Source organism: Lissotriton helveticus, chromosome 2_1 (assembly GCF_964261635.1).
Source record: "Lissotriton helveticus chromosome 2_1, aLisHel1.1, whole genome shotgun sequence".
Lineage (NCBI taxonomy): Eukaryota > Metazoa > Chordata > Amphibia > Caudata > Salamandridae > Lissotriton > Lissotriton helveticus.
In genome coordinates this window covers 413,105,806-413,126,294 of record NC_136059.1, presented here as the reverse complement: position 1 = coordinate 413,126,294, position 20,489 = coordinate 413,105,806, and the positions used below count along the sequence as shown (strand labels likewise).

General features: G+C 47.1%; 1 protein-coding gene across 2 annotated transcripts in view; it reads left to right on the top strand.

Annotated features, from left to right (window-relative positions):
- The window catches only part of HCN1 (hyperpolarization activated cyclic nucleotide gated potassium channel 1), a 1,081,228-nt gene that overhangs the window by 736,432 nt on the left and 324,307 nt on the right, over positions 1 to 20,489 (top strand). For both annotated transcript variants that reach the window (XM_078675048.1, XM_078675049.1), the window contains exon 4: positions 1,321 to 1,539. In XM_078675048.1, coding sequence (XP_078531174.1) covers positions 1,321 to 1,539 — 219 coding nt within the window. The remainder of the gene's footprint in view (positions 1 to 1,320; positions 1,540 to 20,489) is intronic.

Below are 20,489 nucleotides of genomic sequence, written 5' to 3'. Positions count from 1 at the left end.
TTTTTCTCCTCGTTTTTGCTTTTTCTATATGTGCTGCGCAGCACACATAGAAAGAGCAAAATGCCATAAATTATTGTTTATGTGCAGGAAGGTGTCCCTTCCTGCACATAAGCAATCATTAACTAATGACTATTTGCTACTTCTATGAAGCACACATAGAAGTAACAAATCACCTTTATGGATTGTTTATGCGCAGGAAGGGACACCCTCCTGCACGTAAACAACCATTCACTAGTCTTTTAGATGGCCCCACAGGTTCTATATGTGGCCCAGTTTGTGCCTCTTTAAGTTCACTTCTAGAGAACCCACTTCTATGGATTTCCCCCAGGATCAGTACAGATAAAATGAACTCAAAAGATGTCTCCATGAATGCAATCTTACAAAGGGCAGATTACGTAATGGGAACGTCATACATCCGTCATATCCAGCACAATTATATAGACAGGCTCAGAAATTAAGATACATTCCGTTTTTAATAGCGGAATCAGAATATATTGCCAAACCGTGAATTCTTTAATATGACATTCCAACGAATTCACAATGTTCTGTTACACATTTTTAATCTAGTTCTCTATTGATATATACATTATATATTGTATCAGATTGCTTAGTATTATGGGGAAGAACTGGAGTGTTTCTTGTTCTGTGGTACAAAAATGTATTTCAAAGCAACACTCTTCCTGGTCTAAAATAGCGATTGGTATACGAAGCTCATGGGAATCCTGGAGACACATTCCGAGGGTACCTCCATTCTGTGTCCTCGTTTAGTTTAACAATATTCAGAAGAAGCAATCTTGAGAGATTTGCAGAGGCCTATGTATTCATACTGGTAGATTGAGCGTTCACATGACAATACACTCATATTGAAAATATGATGTTTGATCTACATAAGGTATATACTTGTTTAAATGGCATTGCTAGATTTTGGAAGATTTTAGGATTAAACCTTTCTAGCAACAATAAATGGAAGGACCCTTTAGAGCATGAGTAATGCATTTCAACATTATGTTAAAAATAAGTGAAGGCACACAGTTGGAGTTTCAAGCCCTGTTCAACATCTACAGAGCCATAAAACACAGCTGACTTTATGGTTTTATCAGAAATGATATTTAAAGCATTTGTCCAAACATTTTCTCATAATTACTCAGCTCAGGCAAGTGTGATGCGTTTCATTGAGGCATTATATAAATAAAATTATTGAAAGTTGCTTGCGGGTTAGCCCCATATACAGTCCTCTATAAAGATCCTCTTGTACATAGCAGCGTGACGTGTGCACTGCATCTTTTCAGACCCAGTCACTTTCGGTTTCTTTTCTTTCAGAATGACTCCTGGGGGAAGCAGTACTCATACGCGCTCTTCAAAGCCATGAGCCACATGCTGTGCATCGGGTACGGAGCGCGTGCCCCAGTAAGCATGTCAGACCTCTGGATTACCATGCTGAGCATGATTGTGGGGGCCACCTGTTATGCCATGTTTGTGGGACATGCCACGGCCTTGATACAGTCTTTGGATTCATCTCGGCGGCAATATCAAGAAAAGGTTTCTATATTCAACTTTAATACAAGTATTATTTTCTGCATGCTATAGTTACAGTTTCTGTCATGCGTCACGCTCTTCCTCTTTTGAGTTCAATTGTTCTTTTTTGTTTTGATATAATCTTTTGATCTCTTTCTGAGCTCCTATAACTATCCGTAACAACATCAACAGGGAAAATGACAAGACATTGGTGCGCTAAAAAATAATTTTCTCCAGTTTAGCTTTTCAAATCTGGTATTTCTGAAAACTAGTTTAAAAGTTGCCTCGGGTGCATTTAATTCATGAGTTCTGCCAGGCTGGAATGAGCCACTACCAATTGAAGTGGCCCATGGGCCATTAGAGAAACACTCAAGTCAAGAAATTTGTATAGCGCGCTACTCACCCAGAGGGTTTCAAGGCGCTTAAGGGAGAGGGGTTCGCTACTGATCGAACAGCCAGGTCTTGAGCACTGAACACTGGGCCGATGAGCTTGCCCAATGGCATGGTAAAAAATAGAGGTGGGTGCAACTGGCCTAATTCTCTCTAGCTAATTATTCGTAATTTCCGCAAAATTACTTGTAATTATGTGAGAAGCGCAACCCAGCATTCAGCACTATTTTTGTGCAAAAGGCACCATGCATTCAAAATATGCCAGAGGATGCATGTTGTGCTAAGAAAACAGCACTAAATCCTACAAGACACAAGCAGCAGTATCCCACAGTCACTCACTCTCTTCGGGGCTGATTAGGATGGCCGTGAATCCGCATCCTCTGGGCCGACGGAAGTCACCGCCGGCCTGGAGGATGCGGATTCACCGCCGCGGACATTGGAAACACCCACCGCCACATTAGGATGGCGGTGGCATCAGCGGCGCACGGCAAGTCTGTCCGCCGCTAATCCACGGTGTATGCAGGCAAATATGGAGGCGGTGTCTGCAAGACAACGCCAGCCATATTAGGATGCAGGCTGAAACATGCTTTTCCACGGCGGCTTTTCCGCCGTGGAAAAGCATGTGGTCTTTTGTGTTTGGGGGCCCGTTGCGGGCCCCCCGGGTGTCGGGAGTTGGGGTGCACATGGAGGGTACCTATGGTACCCCCCAGCATTTACATGCACAAAGCGGCAGGAACTGCGCGGTGCCTGCCGCTTTGTGCATGTAAATGCAAAGCTTGCATTTTTAACCTTGCGGCGGGTGCTGCTTCAAGCAGCACCCGCCGCAAGGTTAAAGATACGGGATGTGACCGCCAGGGTGGCGGTCACATCCTAATTGGTATGGAGGGACCGCCGCTGCCCCTGCGGACGGTCCCTCCACCTCGGGGGTGGCGGACGGACGCAGGTCCGTGCGCCATCCTAATAGGCCTCTACGTTTGTTGTTTCTGTATTCCTGCAGTTGGCCTTAATTAATTACTCAAGTTGGCTCAATCGCGTAATTTCTGTAATTTTAGTTACTGAATTTACTCCGATTAGTCCGGCGCAATTCAACATTTCACCCCGGCCTAGTAAAAAAGGACCTGTAGATTTTGTTAAAGTACCACAAGTGGTGTATCTTGGTGTGCAAATATTAAAGGCTGCAATGTAAAGATTATGAGGTTTGATGGATTTCAGTGGGTTAAAACTTGTTTATATCAGAGTAGCCTACAATTAGCCACATATACTAGTGTAGAAAGATCCACACAACCGATGTAATTAAGTAATTAATGCAATGCAGACAAGAAGTATTTTACCCGGTATGCATAGATTTTCTTAAGAGTAAATAATTTGCATAACATAAATTTGTGACTTTTTTAGACGCTTTTGAGTATAATATTCTAATCTCGATTATAATTATTTTTTAATTGAGATACATTGTAGATCTACTGCCAAACCAACAAAAAGAAATGCACTTTTTAAATCTGTGGACTTGGACTCCAATTGCAGCTGCAGTATTTCCAAGTTAAATACTGCCCGATTGATGTCAATTGGCCTGGTGTTTCCGCACCATATTTCCTGCGTGGGGGATCACAGGGACTGATTTAAAAATAAATACAGCCAGTGAAATCACATGAAGCTTATGAGAGTAATAACTTGTATGGAATCAGGAATTCCATGTGTAATTTGACCCCGAAAAAAAAGACCCATGTGGTTATTGCCATTCAGTGAGCAAGAATAGTGAGGTTTAGGTGCAGGTGTGACATGGTGTCCCCTCACCTAAATATGGCACACTCGTAATTGAAGCTTTGATGGCTATTGGGTAGCCACAATCATATACCCTAGGACAAGAAACGCGTAACGCATGTTGCAACCCTTTTTTGTCTTTCAATGTGCGCTCTGCTGTATATGTGCAGTCTTTAGCTGTGACAGCAGCAGAGCATCTGCACATTTATTTGATAATTTTATAGCTGCTTGTTCCTCACTTTGACCGTAAATGACTGATTGAAATGGATGTCAGTCATGCTACCTGTGGTACAGCTGGTGTGTTGTCCATGGTAAGAAATGGAACTATTAATTTGAGAAGGGAGTATCTTTGCCAACTCAATAAACACACCAAGTTCAGGTAAAATCTCAGTTCTTAGAGAATCCCTTTTCAACCATTGGTAGCTATGGGTCAAGCATAATGCAATTGTTGGACCAGGCCATTTTTGCAGGGTTATCCCCAAACTTGTTTTGTTGGCTTTAGGATTCTGGTCACTTTACCACTGCAAATAAGTGCTAAAGTGCATGTACTCTCTCCTTTAAACATGGTATGATTGGGCTGCACCTTTTTGCATTCTTTCCCACCCCTACTACCTGAGGGGTTTAATAAACTGGCCCAGCAAATTAAATCTGGCTCCCCTTCGGATCCATTGAGGCCTGCTCTTTTTAGAGATCAGTCTTTTTTGGGACGCTCGATGGTGTGTTCCTTAGTCAATCTCTCGTTGGCCTCTAGCATAGTACCAACTAAATGGAAGCAGGCGGTGGTTTCTCCGATTCTGAAGAAACCCTCTTTGGATCCTTTAAAACCTGAGAACTACCGCCCTATTTCACTACTCCCCTGGCCGGCGAAAGTTACGGAGGCCCATGTTAATCTGGTCCTTTCAGACCACCTTACTCGGGCCAATGTGCTGGACCCCACGCAGAACGGCTTCCATGCTGGGCACAGCACGGAGACGGCCCTCCTTGCCATGGTGGAGCACTTGCGTGCGGTGTTGGATGCGGGTCAGACGGCGGCGCTTATATTATTAGACCTTAGCGCCGCCTTTGACACCGTTTCTCATCGCATTCTGCTACACCGGTTGGAGGAGATTGGCATTGGAGGGTCTGCTCTGCAGTGGTTCCGCTCCTTTCTCGACAACCGCTCTTTCTGTGTGGCCATTCCACCTTACCAGTCCAAATTCCATCCTCTGGCCATGGGGGTCCCTCAGGGCACCTCGCTGAGTCCCACGTTATTTAATCTATACGTGAGACCGCTGGCTGAGGTCGTCAAGCAGTGGGGCCTGACTAGGGTGTCATATGCTGACGACACTCAGCTGGCGGTTACACTCAGCGGGGATGCGGATTTGGATGCCCCTAGGTTTCAGAGTGGACTGAAGGCACTGGCTAACTGGATGACCGCGAATTGTCTCCAGCTTAACGGCAGTAAAACAGAGATTATGGTTGTCGGTAAGTGCGCGGAGCTCTGGGGAGACAGGTGGTGGCCGTCGGAATTAGGACCTTCTCCGACTCCGGTCTCTGAATTGAAAAATCTGGGAGTTTGGCTAGATTCCAGCCTTAACTTTGTTGGCCACACAAAGAAAACTGCGTCCTGCTGCTTTGGGGTGCTGCGGGGCTTAAGACCTGTTTTAAAAATTTTTGATGCCCCGACGAGGCAGCTGGTGATACAGGCGACGGTGATCTCCCGGCTTGATTACGCCAGCTCCCTCCTGGTGGGGGCTAACCAGGCTGAACTTACTCGCCTGCAGCGCGTCCAAAATGCGGCCGCCAGAGCTATAGTTGGTTTGCCTAGATTCTGCTCCGTCTCCAACGTCCTCCGCTCCCTGCATTGGTTGCCGGTGAGGATGAGAATCCAGTTTAAGGTCCTATGTTTGGCCATTAAAATTCTGAAGGGCACTGCCCCCCAGATCCTGACCAATCTTTTATCTTTTTATGTCCCGTCTCGCTCCCTCCGATCTTTGGGCCAGGCTCTCGCCATTGTTCCCCGGTTTAAGCTTTGTCGTGCCGGTGGCCGTTCCTTTCGTGTGAGAGCTGCGGTTATCTGTAACTCTCTTCCGGTTGAGATCCGACTCTTGGAGGATCTTCTACAGTTTCGTAGGGCTATCAAGACGTTTTTGTTTTAACTGTTAAGCAGGGTCCTGTTCATATCTGTTTTCTTCTGCTCCTGCTGTTAACGGTGTTGTGTTTCACCTTGTCTTGCGCCAGGACGCTCCTTTGCTGGAGCAGCTGTGCGCACAATAAATACCGTTAACATAACATAACATAACCTGTCTGGCATATTTAATTTACCTGTATGTCCATTGTACAGTGGTATCCCATATACCCAGGGTCTGTAAATTAAATGCTTCTAGTGATTCGGCAGCGCTGCTTGCACCACCCACATAAGTAGCCTTTCAAACCTGTCTCAGGCCTGCCGCTGCAGGGCCTGGGTGCAGTTTACTGCACATTGACTTGGCATGTGAAGTTACTGACCCAGTCTGAAACTCCCCTTTTACTACATATAGTTCACCTCTAAGGTAGGCCCTAGGTAGCCCTATGGGCAGGCTGCATTGTAGGTAAAAGGTAGTACATGTGCCTTCATTGTGTGGCATATCCTGGTAGTGACAAACAAGCTTTATTGGTTTATCACTGCTGCGAGTGCTCTACCTCTCATGGGTTTGCATTGCAAATTCCCCAATAAGATATTCACTGCTAATTTCTGATCTGGAAGGAGTAGCATTGGCATGTTTAGTATGTTTGAAAAAATGGTGATAAATCCTGCTTATTGGTGAATGTGAATTTTTCATCTATTTTAGAAATGCTACTTCTGAAAAGTGGGCATTTCTATGTACTTATGACTCTTTGTGCTTTGCAGCCTGACTCCAATCATTGCATGGTTTAGATAGGCAGGGGCCTGTTTGTGAATTCACTCTAGACAGTCACACAAAGGGAGCTGAGGTGTGCCCTGCAGATTCTGATGGCCCATCACCAGGCTGATGGGCCTTCCTGAGCTAGAGTGGTGGGAGGAGTTGTCACTGACACCTGAATAGGGCTGTGCCTGTCCTCTCACAATGCTGTCTTCACTCCCTTTAGTGTGTCTGGAACCAGTGCTGGGATTGAATGGGGGTGTTCTGCACTTCTGAATTTCTTCTGAAGTAATCTCCACATCAAAGACATTTTGAGTATAAGTACAGGGGCTCTGGCCCTATGATTTCAGACACTATGCAAGACTTGTAAACAGGTGCTGCTGGCTCTGAATATTGCACCAGATGATTGCTGTGCTACAAGGAAGACCACCATTTGTACTTTGCTTTGTTGTGCTGGCCTGCTTGGCTGCTAAATAATCTGCCACTTTTCTGAGGAAACCAGTGTGCTGACCTGTTGCCTGCTCATGCCCCCAGTGTTCTCACAAGACTGTGGGCTGCCTACCTGCTCCTGTGGGATTTGCAAGGATTCCAGTCGCAGCCCGAACTGGCCATGGGACGCATAGTTCAGCCGCCAACAACCTTTCTCCCTAGCACTTGTTGAACTCTGTGCTCAGATTTGTAGGAACGCTGCATGGGGGACTTGCTGTTACACGGAAGGGGAGTGCATGGTGAGCGCCCCTCTTTTAAGGAAGTGTGTTTAAGGTGCTGTGCTGCTGCCCAAATTTCATTTCAAAGTGGTACAAAAGGGGGTGGTGATGGACTGAGCATCTGAACCAATCAAACACTCACACCCAGTCAGCAGATCTGGGTTTAATCCATCACCGTTCTTTAGCCCACTCTGCCACCCCAGTTCAGACATGGCCATATGCAAATCAGTCTGACCCTGTGCCTCATGGGAACGGTCCAGCCCGAACTGCCAAGCCATGCCTTCCCTGGACCGGAAACAAGCTTCCGAGGACCGGTTTCTGGCATTACAGCCGTCTTCAGCCCGGCTTGCTTGAATCCAGTGGCAAAGTGAGCAAGGGACTCAGGTCTGAGCATACGCTGCCAACTCATGGCAAACAAAGTGGTACAAAAGGGGGTGGTGATGGACTGAGCATCTGAACCAATCAAACACTCACACCCAGTCAGCAGATCTGGGTTTAATCCATCACCGTTGTTTAGCCCACTCTGCCACCCAAGTTCCGACATGGCCATATGCAAATCAATCTGACCCTGTGCCTCATGGGAACAGTCCAGCCCGAACTGCCAAGCCATGCCTTCCCTGGACCAGAAACAAGCTTCCGAGGACCAGGTTGTGGCATTACAGCCGTCTTCAGCCCGGCTTGCTTGAATCCAGTGGCAAAGTGAGCAAGGGACTCGCGTCTGAGCATACCCTGCCAACTTATGGCGAACAAAGTGGTACAAAAGGGGGTGGTGATGGACTGAGCATCTGAACCAATCAAACAGTCACACCCAGTCAGCAGATCTGAGTTAATCCATCACCGTTCTTTAGCCCACTCTGCCACCCCAGTTCAGACATGGCCATATGCAAATCAGTCTGACCCTGTGCCTCATGGGAACAGTCCAGCCCGAACTGCCAAGCCATGCCTTCCCTGGACGGTAAACAAGCTTCCGAGGACCAGTTTGTGGCATTACAGCCGTCTTCAGCCCGGCTTTCTTGAATCCAGTGGCAAAGTGAGCAAGGGACTCACGTCTGAGCATACCCTGCCAACTTATGGCGAACAAAGTGGTACAAAAGGGGGTGGTGATGGACTGAGCATCTGAACCAATCAAACACTCACACCCAGTCAGCAGATCTGGGTTTAATCCATCACCGTTCTTTTCAGACAGGTGTGGGTATTGCTCTGAGGAAGTCCTTCGCCAGTGCAGGGTCAGCTCAGGTCATCTCACCCAGTAGCGTGAATCTTAGCATTAACAATCCCAGGAGAAGGAGGCCGGTGTTAGTGCTTGGTGTGGCCCATTTCCACAGCGGGCCGCAATGTATAGGGTACAAAAGAGACCCCCAGTATGCAGCCCCAACCCGTCTGTGCCCCGTGGAGGAGTGATGCTGCTTGAAAGCCATTGTGCCCCAAAAGCCACATTCCAGTTGGGTGTGCGGCCAAACGGCAAATATCTCGCCCTGGACTGACGCCCCTACAGCTGAGAGGGAATCCCTTTACAAGGACAGGCTCCCGTTAGATGGTGCCTGCAGCAGTTGCGCCACATGCTCAAGGGCAGTTGCCTTGGATTTCCCTTGCACACGAGAGACCTGCTGTGGTCTCTCTGCTCATTCTTGCCCTTTGTATAAGCCCTGTGTTGGCGTACCTGAGGGACACTAGTTGTTCGTTAGAGAGCATTCCAGGAACCTCAACGGAGACCCCCATGGTTTAAATCCAGGAGCTGTCTGCCCTTACTGTTTTGTCCCTAATAGGAGGGCAGGTGCTCCTGAACTCTACGTTAGGACCCTGGGATTAACATATACTACCTAATATGAGTACAGGCGCACTGTGCCCTGCAGCTCGATGGTGAGACTATCGGTATTCATGTGTATCTGATGGTGCTGTGGTGACTCACTATGCTCTGTATCTAACTACTGCCTTTTCATGTCCTGTTGTACTGATGTATAGTTGGATGATTTCATTTTACAGACATGCACAGTAGCGATGACTCACGTTTCATTACATACTGCAATTGATGTTCACAGGGATATGTAGTTTTATACCTTGCACAGTCAGGGAAACTAGTAACATATAATGTGATGGTATGATATGCCCAGTAATGGTGCCTTTCATGATGTTTTTATGTCATGTGCAATATATAAATCTAAGTGATTATTGGTTTATGTTGTTTTGGTCTATATGTATATGCAATACAGGTAGGTATTTTTATATACTACAGCGTGGAGTATCTTTTGTGGTGTATTTATTGTGTCACTGGTGTGTGTGTGTGTGTGTGTGTGTTGCGCAAACACTTTACACGTTGTCTCTGGGACAAGCCTGACTGCACTTCCAAGCTACCAAGGGGGTGAGCAGGATTTATCTTGGTTGTATAACTCCCTCACCCTGACTAGAGTAGTGAGTTCTGTCTGGTGAGGTGCCTAACCTGGCCAACCGGAATTTCCAGATAAGTGTGTGCGAAGATCAAGCACAAATAACACTTTTGAAGTAAAGAACACAACACAATAACATTTTGAAACCAATTTGTAAAAATAGAGACACAATAAATAAGCAAAAAAGCTCCAAGATAATCACAAGAGTTTAAGATGAACCAGAGATATGAATTGTTAAAGTTCTAGGGCATAAAACCAAGGAAAAGTAAACACCAATCAACGGTCAGAGAGATTTTAGGCCAACTAAAATGGAGTGGAGGTCTTACACACAAAGTAGGTCATCAAGGTCAAAGTTTTTGATTTTGTCTTTTTTATCAAAGATGAGATTTTCCAGGAGGTTAAGGTCAAAAACTGTGGCAGGCAAGGGCCACCTGAAGTTTTATACGTCATTGTCAAGCTCCTTCCAAAGCTGTTGGTTTTGACCTTGCTGATGAGGGCTGTTAGCCCAAAACCGGTCTTAGGATGTTTGTTTCCAGTCCAAGGAAGACATGGCATGTCTTGGCAGTTTGGGCTAGGCTGTTTCCATTAGGCACAGGGTCAAGACGGATTTGCATATAGCTGTGTCTGAACTGGGGTGGCAAAGTGAGCTACAGAACGATGATGGATTCAACCCATATTTGTGACTGGGGGTGAGTGTATGAAACATTTCAGAGGTCCTTCTATCATCTCCTTGTGTTTGCTATAGCTTGGCCTATCTCTCACATAGTATAAGAGCGGTATTGCCTTATTACATTTTATGTGTCATATTTAAAGGGGAGGAGATAACCAGTTCATGGTTGATGTTTCCGGAATCCTAATTTTAAATCATATTTTTACTTGCAATTCTGAGAATGACCATTTTAGAAAGTTCTTCTAAAGTATGCAAAAAAGTGATGGATGGAATGCTTAAATTAATCTCAGCCACTGAGGGCTACATCCCAGTGCCTCATTTTATTGTGCACACCATGCCACCTCAGTTTGAACCGAGCTGTAGTCTAATCAGACTTGCCCCTCTCTAGTGGGAACAGACCTGTCCGTACTGTCATGCTAAGTTCTCCCCGAACCGGAACACAAGCAACTCAGGATCTGTTTTGCCCTTGTTATGGGCTTATCAGCCAGGTATAGCTTGGTTTCAGTGACAATGTGCACAGGACCCACATCTGGGCATACCTGTCCAAATTAGGAGGACATACTAAAGTATGCAAAAGGTGATGGATGGAATGCTTGAATTAATCTCAACCACTGGTAATTACGTGGCCCACATTCAGTCCATTGTTATTTTACACACCATGCCACCTCAGTTTGGACCCAGCTATACGCAAATCGGTCTTGATCCTACTCCATTGAGAACAGTTCAGCCCTAACTGCCTGGCCAGGTCCTCCCTGAACCAAGAACACAGTGGTATTTTCACTGTTTTACTGTTTGAAGTGCACAAATAATGTACACATTGCCTCCAAGTTAAGCCTGACTGCTATGTACCAAGGGGTTGAGCACAGGTTAATTTGGGGTTGCGTGTGCCTTACCATGCCAAGGCTTGTGGTTGCTGCTTGACCAGGGCTCACACACCAGTCAACCAGTAACCCACTTTCTAACAACTGTACGCTACCTTGTTGATCTATATTCATGTATTGCTCCATCTTTCCTTTGAGCTACTTGACATGTGTTGTTTTTCTGCCGTTGCTTAAGACAGCTTTGTAGGAATCTTGGAACATCCCATTGCCTACAGCCCTTCAGAATCCTGAAATATGATACCGGCATACCAATTATTTATTCTGTCTCCCGTTACTTGTTCTCAATGTGGTTTACTCGATGCGCGGTTTTAAAGAAAGTACAAGTTTAAACTGCCCACCCTCTGCACTTTCCAAGACCCCGGACATCGCATTTTAATTAGTTGTATCTCTTAATATATTCGACTTTGCATTTTATGATTGAGATACTTAACGCCTACCAAGCTATTCAATATTTTATCTTTTTAACTTTTTAGATATTCTTATATTTTCTTATGAGTATACAAAAATGTTCATATTGATAAACTGCAATGAATATGTTATTGTTTTATATGTGCTTTTAAGGTCTTGCAGGCCGAAATAAAGTATCTTTTGACTTGACTTGACAATAGTAAATCGGATTCTTTAAAGTTATTAAAGAGCAATCACACTTTTCATATGAGCTGGGACTGAATACAAATAATCTTATTCCTCAAAGGTGAAGTGATTTCGGTGAGGAATACCTGGCGCAACCTTTGCAGATATTTCAGCAGTACATGTGGAAGAATAAAACAAAGCAACAGTCTTTTAAGGAATAAAGCATTTTAAATGTTCAATAAAAGGAAAGAAATACAGTGAATAGATTCCGCACAAAAAGAAATTCAGGTGTACGTATAAAAATCGTAGCACTGTTGTTGGACTTGGCCCTTTTGGCAGGTTCACCCCAAAACTTTTTGCATTTGCCTAGCCTGTTTCTGTAACCTGGTGTTGGTGTTTTTAGCCCTCTGCGCACTTTTTCACTATGGTCCAGTGTAAAGTGCGTGCGCTCTCTGTGTATGTGTGGTGAGAGTGGCCTGCCGTCACATAGGAATACTTGGGGAATATGTGTGACCATGGTAGTTCCTGATGTGTGGGGAGTGCAGGGTTGAGTTTGGTAGATGCGATCTCGTGTGATTAAATGCTGCACGATGATGTGTGCGGATTTATTGCGTCTGGGACCTGAATAGGGCTGGGCCTTCCCTCCACAATGCTTGCTCCACCCCCTGTGGTGCGTCTTATGTCCCTAGCCTGGCCAATGAAAGGGAGAGAGGGGCTGAGCAAAACAAAGTGCTCAGGAGTTCCCCTGAACCAGCTGTAGCTGGTTCTTCCATTGCCTGCACCTTGTTAACAAAGGGATTTTGTGTATAAAAAGGGGCTATGACCCCATGAAAAATGTTCTTGTCTTGCACTTGAAACTACCAGGGGTGTGCTGTTGCTGGGGTCCAGGGGAAGGCTTGCCTCCCTGGGCCCTGCCCCTGGATGCCTGGAGGACTGCTTGGATCCCTGTTGTTCTCCACCTTTTTTGTTTCCTAGCCTTATGGACTTAAGGCTACCCTAGAGCCCTGGGAGTGCTTTATTTTCCCTACAGGACAGTGCTCTGATTGCCCGGAGGAGCGCTTTATTTGTACTTGTAATTTGCCCAGGCTTATTATAGCCTAAGCGCCTTGGGAGCTTCATATTTTAATGCCCCAAGAGGAATGCGGGGGCTTGGCAGCGTGACGCTGACCGAGGAGAAAAGGGAATCCCCGGCAAGGGATTCCCCCGAGATTGCCGTCGTGTGTCTCAGGTGCCCACCCTGCATTTTGGCATTGTGTCTTCGATAATGCGCGGGTGCCCACCCCGCGACTTTTGCCTCATTTTTATGTTGGGAGACTTGGAATTACGGGTGCCCACCCCGTTTATTGAAAGAAGAACGGAAGCCTACCCCGTATTGTGGCCCCCAAAAGAGGGTAGATTTCCGCCGCTGCTGCCCGCGGCCCGCCTGGTTGTGGGCGGGGCCGCTGGACGGAAGCAGAAGTGCGGCCAGAAGCAAGGAGAAAGCTGGAGCCTGCCCTGCAGGGCTTGCGTATGCCGGAGTGAGCCCTGTGCAACGCCCAGTGGAAGTACTGACGGTGAAGCGGGCCCCCCCTGTCTCCGAGGGTAGCCCGCATGTCCCGGGCATAGAGAGAGGCGGTGCGCACCGATGCTGCCTCTCGAGGTCAAGCGAGTGGAGAGCCACCGGGAGCCGCACGAGAGAGAGCAGCTCAAAGTGTTCTGCCCCCCCGGAGCAGGTGAGTGGCGCTCGGTGGGGCTCGGTGGTGTGGGGGCCTGTTCCAGGCACCGGATGGGGATTGGTGGCCCGCCTGACAGAGGGCCGCCCCAGCGAGGATAACTGAGGGCCAGTGAGGGCCTTGTGGCAGTCAGAACGGCCCTCTAGCAGCGGGCCACTCCAACAGTTGTGGCATAGTCATCTACGGAGCCAGAGGACTCCAACGTCCGACCTTGGGGGCATATGATTATCTTTAGAGTCAGATGGCTCCAACGATTGGGCAAATTATTTTTAGAGCCAGGTGGCTCTTTGGGGGACAACTTTATTCAGAGCCCCGTGTGGCTCCAGCCTGCACATATTTGTTTCAGGGCCTGCGTGGCCCCCACAGGTACAGTAATTGCGAGAGGATCCAGAGGGGTCCATGCTTTGATTGTTCAGAGGAGCCCATGGTGGTTTACAGGGCGCTAGTGTGTTCCACAGTGCTTGAGGGCAAGTTCTTTTTCCTCAGTGGCGCAGAGTTGTTGTGGGAGCCCGTGCACTCCAGGAGACATGGTTAGTGGTTCCAACATGTGGCGCAATCGGCTTTAAGGGCGACTGAGAGCACGTGCCCTAGTTTCTTATTTCCCAGCTGCCCAGCAAGTAGTGGGCAGATGCACCATTTAGGCGCCATTTGAGCAAGAGTCCCTGAGGGCGACAGAGGTGGCTCAGAGGTGACAGGCCTTCCACAGCTGCGCAGCACTTAGTGTCAGCTGCAGCGTTTAGGCCATGTTCTTGTTCTCAGCTGCCCAGCAAGTAGTGGGCAGCAGCAATGTTTAGTTTGGCGCAGATGGCGCACCCCTGACTGAGCTGCATTGGCAGCATGCCCTGACATTTTGGACACAGGGAATTTGAGCGCCTTCTTGAGATGGCCAGTTGGCTGGGGGGCTGGTATGTGGATAGGGCGCAAGGCCCTAATGTTATTGATGTGCTTTAAATGTGGTGCTAGGAAATGTAATGCATCTAGTATGTTTTACGCACCCTGTGTTGATAGCTCTAGAGATGGTTTCACCTATGGAGGTTTGTGTTAGTGAGATTGTACTTCACTGTGATTTACGCCCCTAAATGTAAGTTATACGTAGGAGGTAGGGTTTAATGTGTTTAGACTAGGGAGGAGATTGCCTACTGTATTTATACTGGTTAGGCCTAATGTGATTTATGTGAAATGTGCAATGCGTTTATGCCTGCGATACCTCTACATGTGTTTTCATGCTTAGGAGGTTGTTTTGCCTAGTATAGTTTATACTAGTGAGTTCATGTGTCCCTGCGTGATCTATGCTTATGGTTATTAGTATTGCGTAGTGTGTACCTACCTTTTACCAGTGGTTACTGGTTGTGTACTACAATTGTTATTTTGTGCTATTGTTACTCTAAGTGTTATTTCTACTAAGTGCTGACTCTGACAGTGGCCCACGTGTCCTGTCTTGTGTAAATAATCCCTTGTGAATATTGCCTGTGCCAGTTGGCACAATGTATATTGTGTGATTACTATCTGATGTGTTTTGGAGAATACAAAAGTTATTTTCATATAACCTTGTGTGGAGTTCCTTTTGTCAGTGTGCCTGGGATGTTGTTGCTGTGTGCGTGCGCAAATGCTTTACACATTGCCTCCGGGATAAGCCTGACTGCTCGTGCCAAGCTACCAAGGGGGTGAGCAGGGGTTATCTTGGCGTTTGACTCCCATGCCCTGACTAGAGTGGTGGTTTCTGCCTGGCTTTGGCGCAAGCCTTAGCTAACCAGAAATACCAGTTCTAACAACTGTAAATGTAATCGCATTAAAAAAAGAAAAGAAAACAAGTGCAGTCTTTGTATATAAGGTGCAGCAGACTGGGACATAGGCACTTTATTGCTAACGTGGTGGACTTGAGATCGGGTAAACGTTTGTTGATCACCTCAGTTAAATGTTTTAACTTCAGATTATCAAACATTTCTGTAGATCAGAAAACTTTAGTGAGCAAGGCTGGAAGCTGTACTCTAAAAGAATGAAGTTGGAAGTTGAACTAGCCTCCAACTTCTCAAAAGAAGTGAAAATAGGTAAAAATGCCAAGAAAGAGCAGTTAACCGTGCATCTTTTTAGTTAGTTTGACACATTATGTTGGTCTTCTGGAGATATATCTTTCCAACAATCCAGCTATTAGCAGTGGTTAATTTGTAAAAAAAAAAAAAAATGCCAGGCCTCTCTTTAGGAGGTGGCTTGCACAAGCCCATTTCTCCTGTTAGTGCAGCCTGAATAGAACCAACTACTAACCATGAAAGTGGGGTGAGGATGTGGCGTAATGACCAGAGTTGCCGACTTCGCAACTAGGAAACCAGGTTCGAGTCTCGAATTTGGCTCAACATCTTGTGATTCTGAGCAAATCACTAAATTTCCCAGTAAATGTAGGTGTCCTTAACTGATGCTCATGAAAAGCGCCAGTGTTGGTGATTAAGTGCAGGTGCTGAGCACCGGAAACCACTGGCTCAAATTAAGCACTGCCTATTAGAAAAGTTTTACAACTTCGATTTCTTAACTCCAAAACTCACCAATCCTTCGAGATCGTTCAAGTCCTCTAGTTCATGCAGACAAACACCTCTTAGTGCTGTTCACGCCCGCAGATTACAAAAAACACAGTTGATGGACAGAATGTAGAACAATGTCATACATTCACCCCAGTACAAGGATCTGGGCCTAAATCCATCCAAGGACCGGTTTCTGGCTATCAGCCTTCATTCAGCCTGGATAGCTTGACTCCAGTGGTGTGGAGAGCCTGGGACTCACGTCTGAGCATACCCAGCCCACTCGGGGTGAAAATTACAAAAAACACAGTTGATGGACAGAATGTAGAACAATGTCATACATTCACCCCAGTACAAGGATCTGGGCCTAAATCCATCGTTTTTTTCACTCCACACCACCCTGGGTTAGACACTGGCTATATGCAAATCAGCTCTGACCCTTTGCCTCATGGGAAAAGTCCAGTCCGAACTGCCAAGCCCTGTCTTTCCCAGACCGGAATCAAGCATCCAAGGACCGGTTTCTGGCTATCAGCCTTCATTCAGCCTGGATAGCTTGACTCCAGTGGTGTGGAGAGCCTGGGACTCACGTCTGAGCATACCCAGCCCACTCGGGGTGAAAATTACAAAAAACACAGTTGATGGACAGAATGTAGAACAATGTCATACATTCACCCCAGTACAAGGATCTGGGCCTAAATCCATCGTTTTTTTCACTCCACACCACCCTGGGTTAGACACTGGCTATATGCAAATCAGCTCTGACCCTTTGCCTCATGGGAAAAGTCCAGTCCGAACTGCCAAGCCCTGTCTTTCCCAGACCGGAATCAAGCATCCAAGGACCGGTTTCTGGCTATCAGCCTTCATTCAGCCTGGATAGCTTGACTCCAATGGTGTGGAGAGCCTGGGACTCACGTCTGAGCATACCCAGCCCACTCGGGGTGAAAATTACAAAAAACACAGTTGATGGACAGAATGTAGAACAATGTCATACATTCACCCCAGTACAAGGATCTGTGCCTAAATCCATCGTTTTTTTCACTCCACACCACCCTGGGTTAGACACTGGCTATATGCAAATCAGCTCTGACCCTTTGCCTCATGGGAAAAGTCCAGTCCGAACTGCCAAGCCCTGTCTTTCCCAGACCGGAATCAAGCATCCAAGGACCGGTTTCTGGCTATCAGCCTTCATTCAGCCTGGATAGCTTGACTCCAGTGGTGTGGAGAGCCTGGGACTCACGTCTGAGCATACCCAGCCCACTCGGGGTGAAAATTACAAAAAACACAGTTGATGGACAGAATGTAGAACAATGTCATACATTCACCCCAGTACAAGGATCTGGGCCTAAATCCATCATTTTTTTCACTCCACACCACCCTGGGTTAGACACTGGCTATATGCAAATCAGCTCTGACCCTTTGCCTCATGGGAAAAGTCCAGTCCGAACTGCCAAGCCCTGTCCCAGACCGGAATCAAGCATCCAAGGACCAGTTTCTGGCTATCAGCCTTCATTCAGCCTGGATAGCTTGACTCCAGTGGTGTGGAGAGCCTGGGACTCACGTCTGAGCATACCCAGCCCACTCGGGGTGAAAATTACAAAAAACACAGTTGATGGACAGAATGTAGAACAATGTCATACATTCACCCCAGTACAAGGATCTGGGCCTAAATCCATCGTTTTTTTCACTCCACACCACCCTGGGTTAGAAACTGGCTATATGCAAATCAGCTCTGACCCTTTGCCTCATGGGAAAAGTCTAGTCCGAACTGCCAAGACCTGTCTTTCCCAGACCGGAATCAAGCATCCAAGGACCGGTTTCTGGCTATCAGCCTTCATTCAGCCTGGATAGCTTGACTCCAGTGGTGTGGAGAGCCTGGGACTCACGTCTGAGCATACCCAGCCCACTCGGGGTGAAAATTACAAAAAACACAGTTGATGGACAGAATGTAGAACAATGTCATACATTCACCCCAGTACAAGGATCTGGGCCTAAATCCATCGTTTTTTTCACTCCACACCACCCTGGGTTAGACACTGGCTATATGCAAATCAGCTCTGACCCTTTGCCTCATGGGAAAAGTCCAGTCTGAACTGCCAAGCCCTGTCTTTCCCAGACCGGAATCAAGCATCCAAGGACCGGTTTCTGGCTATCAGCCTTCATTCAGCCTGGATAGCTTGACTCCAGTGGTGTGGAGAGCCTGGGACTCACGTCTGAGCATACCCAGCCCACTCGGGGTGAAAATTACAAAAAACACAGTTGATGGACTGAATGTAGAACAATGTCATACATTCACCCCAGTACAAGGATCTGGGCCTAAATCCATCGTTTTTTTCACTCCACACCACCCTGGGTTAGACACTGGCTATATGCAAATCAGCTCTGACCCTTTGCCTCATGGGAAAAGTCCAGTCCGAACTGCCAAGCCCTGTCTTTCCCAGACCGGAATCAAGCATCCAAGGACCGGTTTCTGGCTATCAGCCTTCATTCAGCCTGGATAGCTTGACTCCAGTGGTGTGGAGAGCCTGGGACTCACCACTCGGGGTGAAAATTACAAAAAACACAGTTGATGGACAGAATGTAGAACAATGTCATACATTCACCCCAGTACAAGGATCTGGGCCTAAATCCATCGTTTTTTTCACTCCACACCACCCTGGGTTAGACACTGGCTATATGCAAATCAGCTCTGACCCTTTGCCTCATGGGAAAAGTCCAGTCCGAACTGCCAAGCCCTGTCTTTCCCAGACCGGAATCAAGCATCCAAGGACCGGTTTCTGGCTATCAGCCTTCATTCAGCCTGGATAGCTTGACTCCAGTGGTGTGGAGAGCCTGGGACTCACGTCTGAGCATACCCAGCCCACTCGGGGTGAAAATTACAAAATACACAGTTGATGGACAGAATGTAGAACAATGTCATACATTAACCCCAGTACAAGGATCTGGGCCTAAATCCATCGTTTTTTTCACTCCACACCACCCTGGGTTAGACACTGGCTATATGCAAATCAGCTCTGACCCTTTGCCTCATGGGAAAAGTCCAGTCCGAACTGCCAAGCCCTGTCTTTCCCAGACCGGAATCAAGCATCCAAGGACCGGTTTCTGGCTATCAGCCTTCATTCAGCCTGGATAGCTTGACTCCAGTGGTGTGGAGAGCCTGGGACTCACGTCTGAGCATACCCAGCCCACTCGGGGTGAAAATTACAAAAAACACAGTTGATGGACAGAATGTAGAACAATGTCATACATTCACCCCAGTACAAGGATCTGGGCCTAAATCCATCATTTTTTTCACTCCACACCACCCTGGGTTAGACACTGGCTATATGCAAATCAGCTCTGACCCTTTGCCTCATGGGAAAAGTCCAGTCCGAACTGCCAAGCCCTGTCTTTCCCAGACCGGAATCAAGCATCCAAGGACTGGTTTCTGGCTATCAGCCTTCATTCAGCCTGGATAGCTTGACTCCAGTGGTGTGGAGAGCCTGGGACTCACGTCTGAGCATACCCAGCCCACTCGGGGTGAAAATTACAAAAAACACAGTTGATGGACAGAATGTAGAACAATGTCATACATTCACCCCAGTACAAGGATCTGGACCTAAATCCATCGTTTTTTTCACTCCACACCACCCTGGGTTAGACACTGGCTATATGCAAATCAGCTCTGACCCTTTGCCTCATGGGAAAAGTCCAGTCCGAACTGCCAAGCCCTGTCTTTCCTAGACCGGATTCAAGCATCCAAGGACCGGTTTCTGGCTATCAGCCTTCATTCAGCCTGGATAGCTTGACTCCAGTGGTGTGGAGAGCCTGGGACTCACGTCTGAGCATACCCAGCCCACTCGGGGTGAAAATTACAAAAAACACAGTTGATGGACAGAATGTAGAACAATGTCATACATTCACCCCAGTAAAAGGATCTGGGCCTAAATCCATCGTTTTTTTCACTCCACACCACCCTGGGTTAGACACTGGCTATATGCAAATCAGCTCGGACCCTTTGCCTCATGGGAAAAGTCCAGTCCGAACTGCCAAGCCCTGTCTTTCCCAGACCGGAATCAAGCATCCAAGGACCGGTTTCTGGCTATCAGCCTTCATTCAGCCTGGATAGCTTGACTCCAGTGGTGTGGAGAGCCTGGGACTCACGTCTGAGCATACCCAGCCCACTCGGGGTGAAAATTACAAAAAACACTGTTGATGGACAGAATGTAGAACAATGTCATACATTCACCCCAGTACCAGGATCTGGGCCTAAATCCATCGTTTTTTTCACTCCACACCACCCTGAGTTAGATACTGGCTATATGCAAATCAGCTCTGACCCTTTGCCTCATGGGAAAAGTCCAGTCCGAACTGCCAAGCCCTGTCTTTCCCAGACCGGAATCAAGCATCCAAGGACCGGTTTCTGGCTATCAGCCTTCATTCAGCCTGGATAGCTTGACTCCAGTGGTGTGGAGAGCCTGGGACTCACGTCTGAGCATACCCAGCCCACTCGGGGTGAAAATTACAACAAACACAGTTGATGGACAGA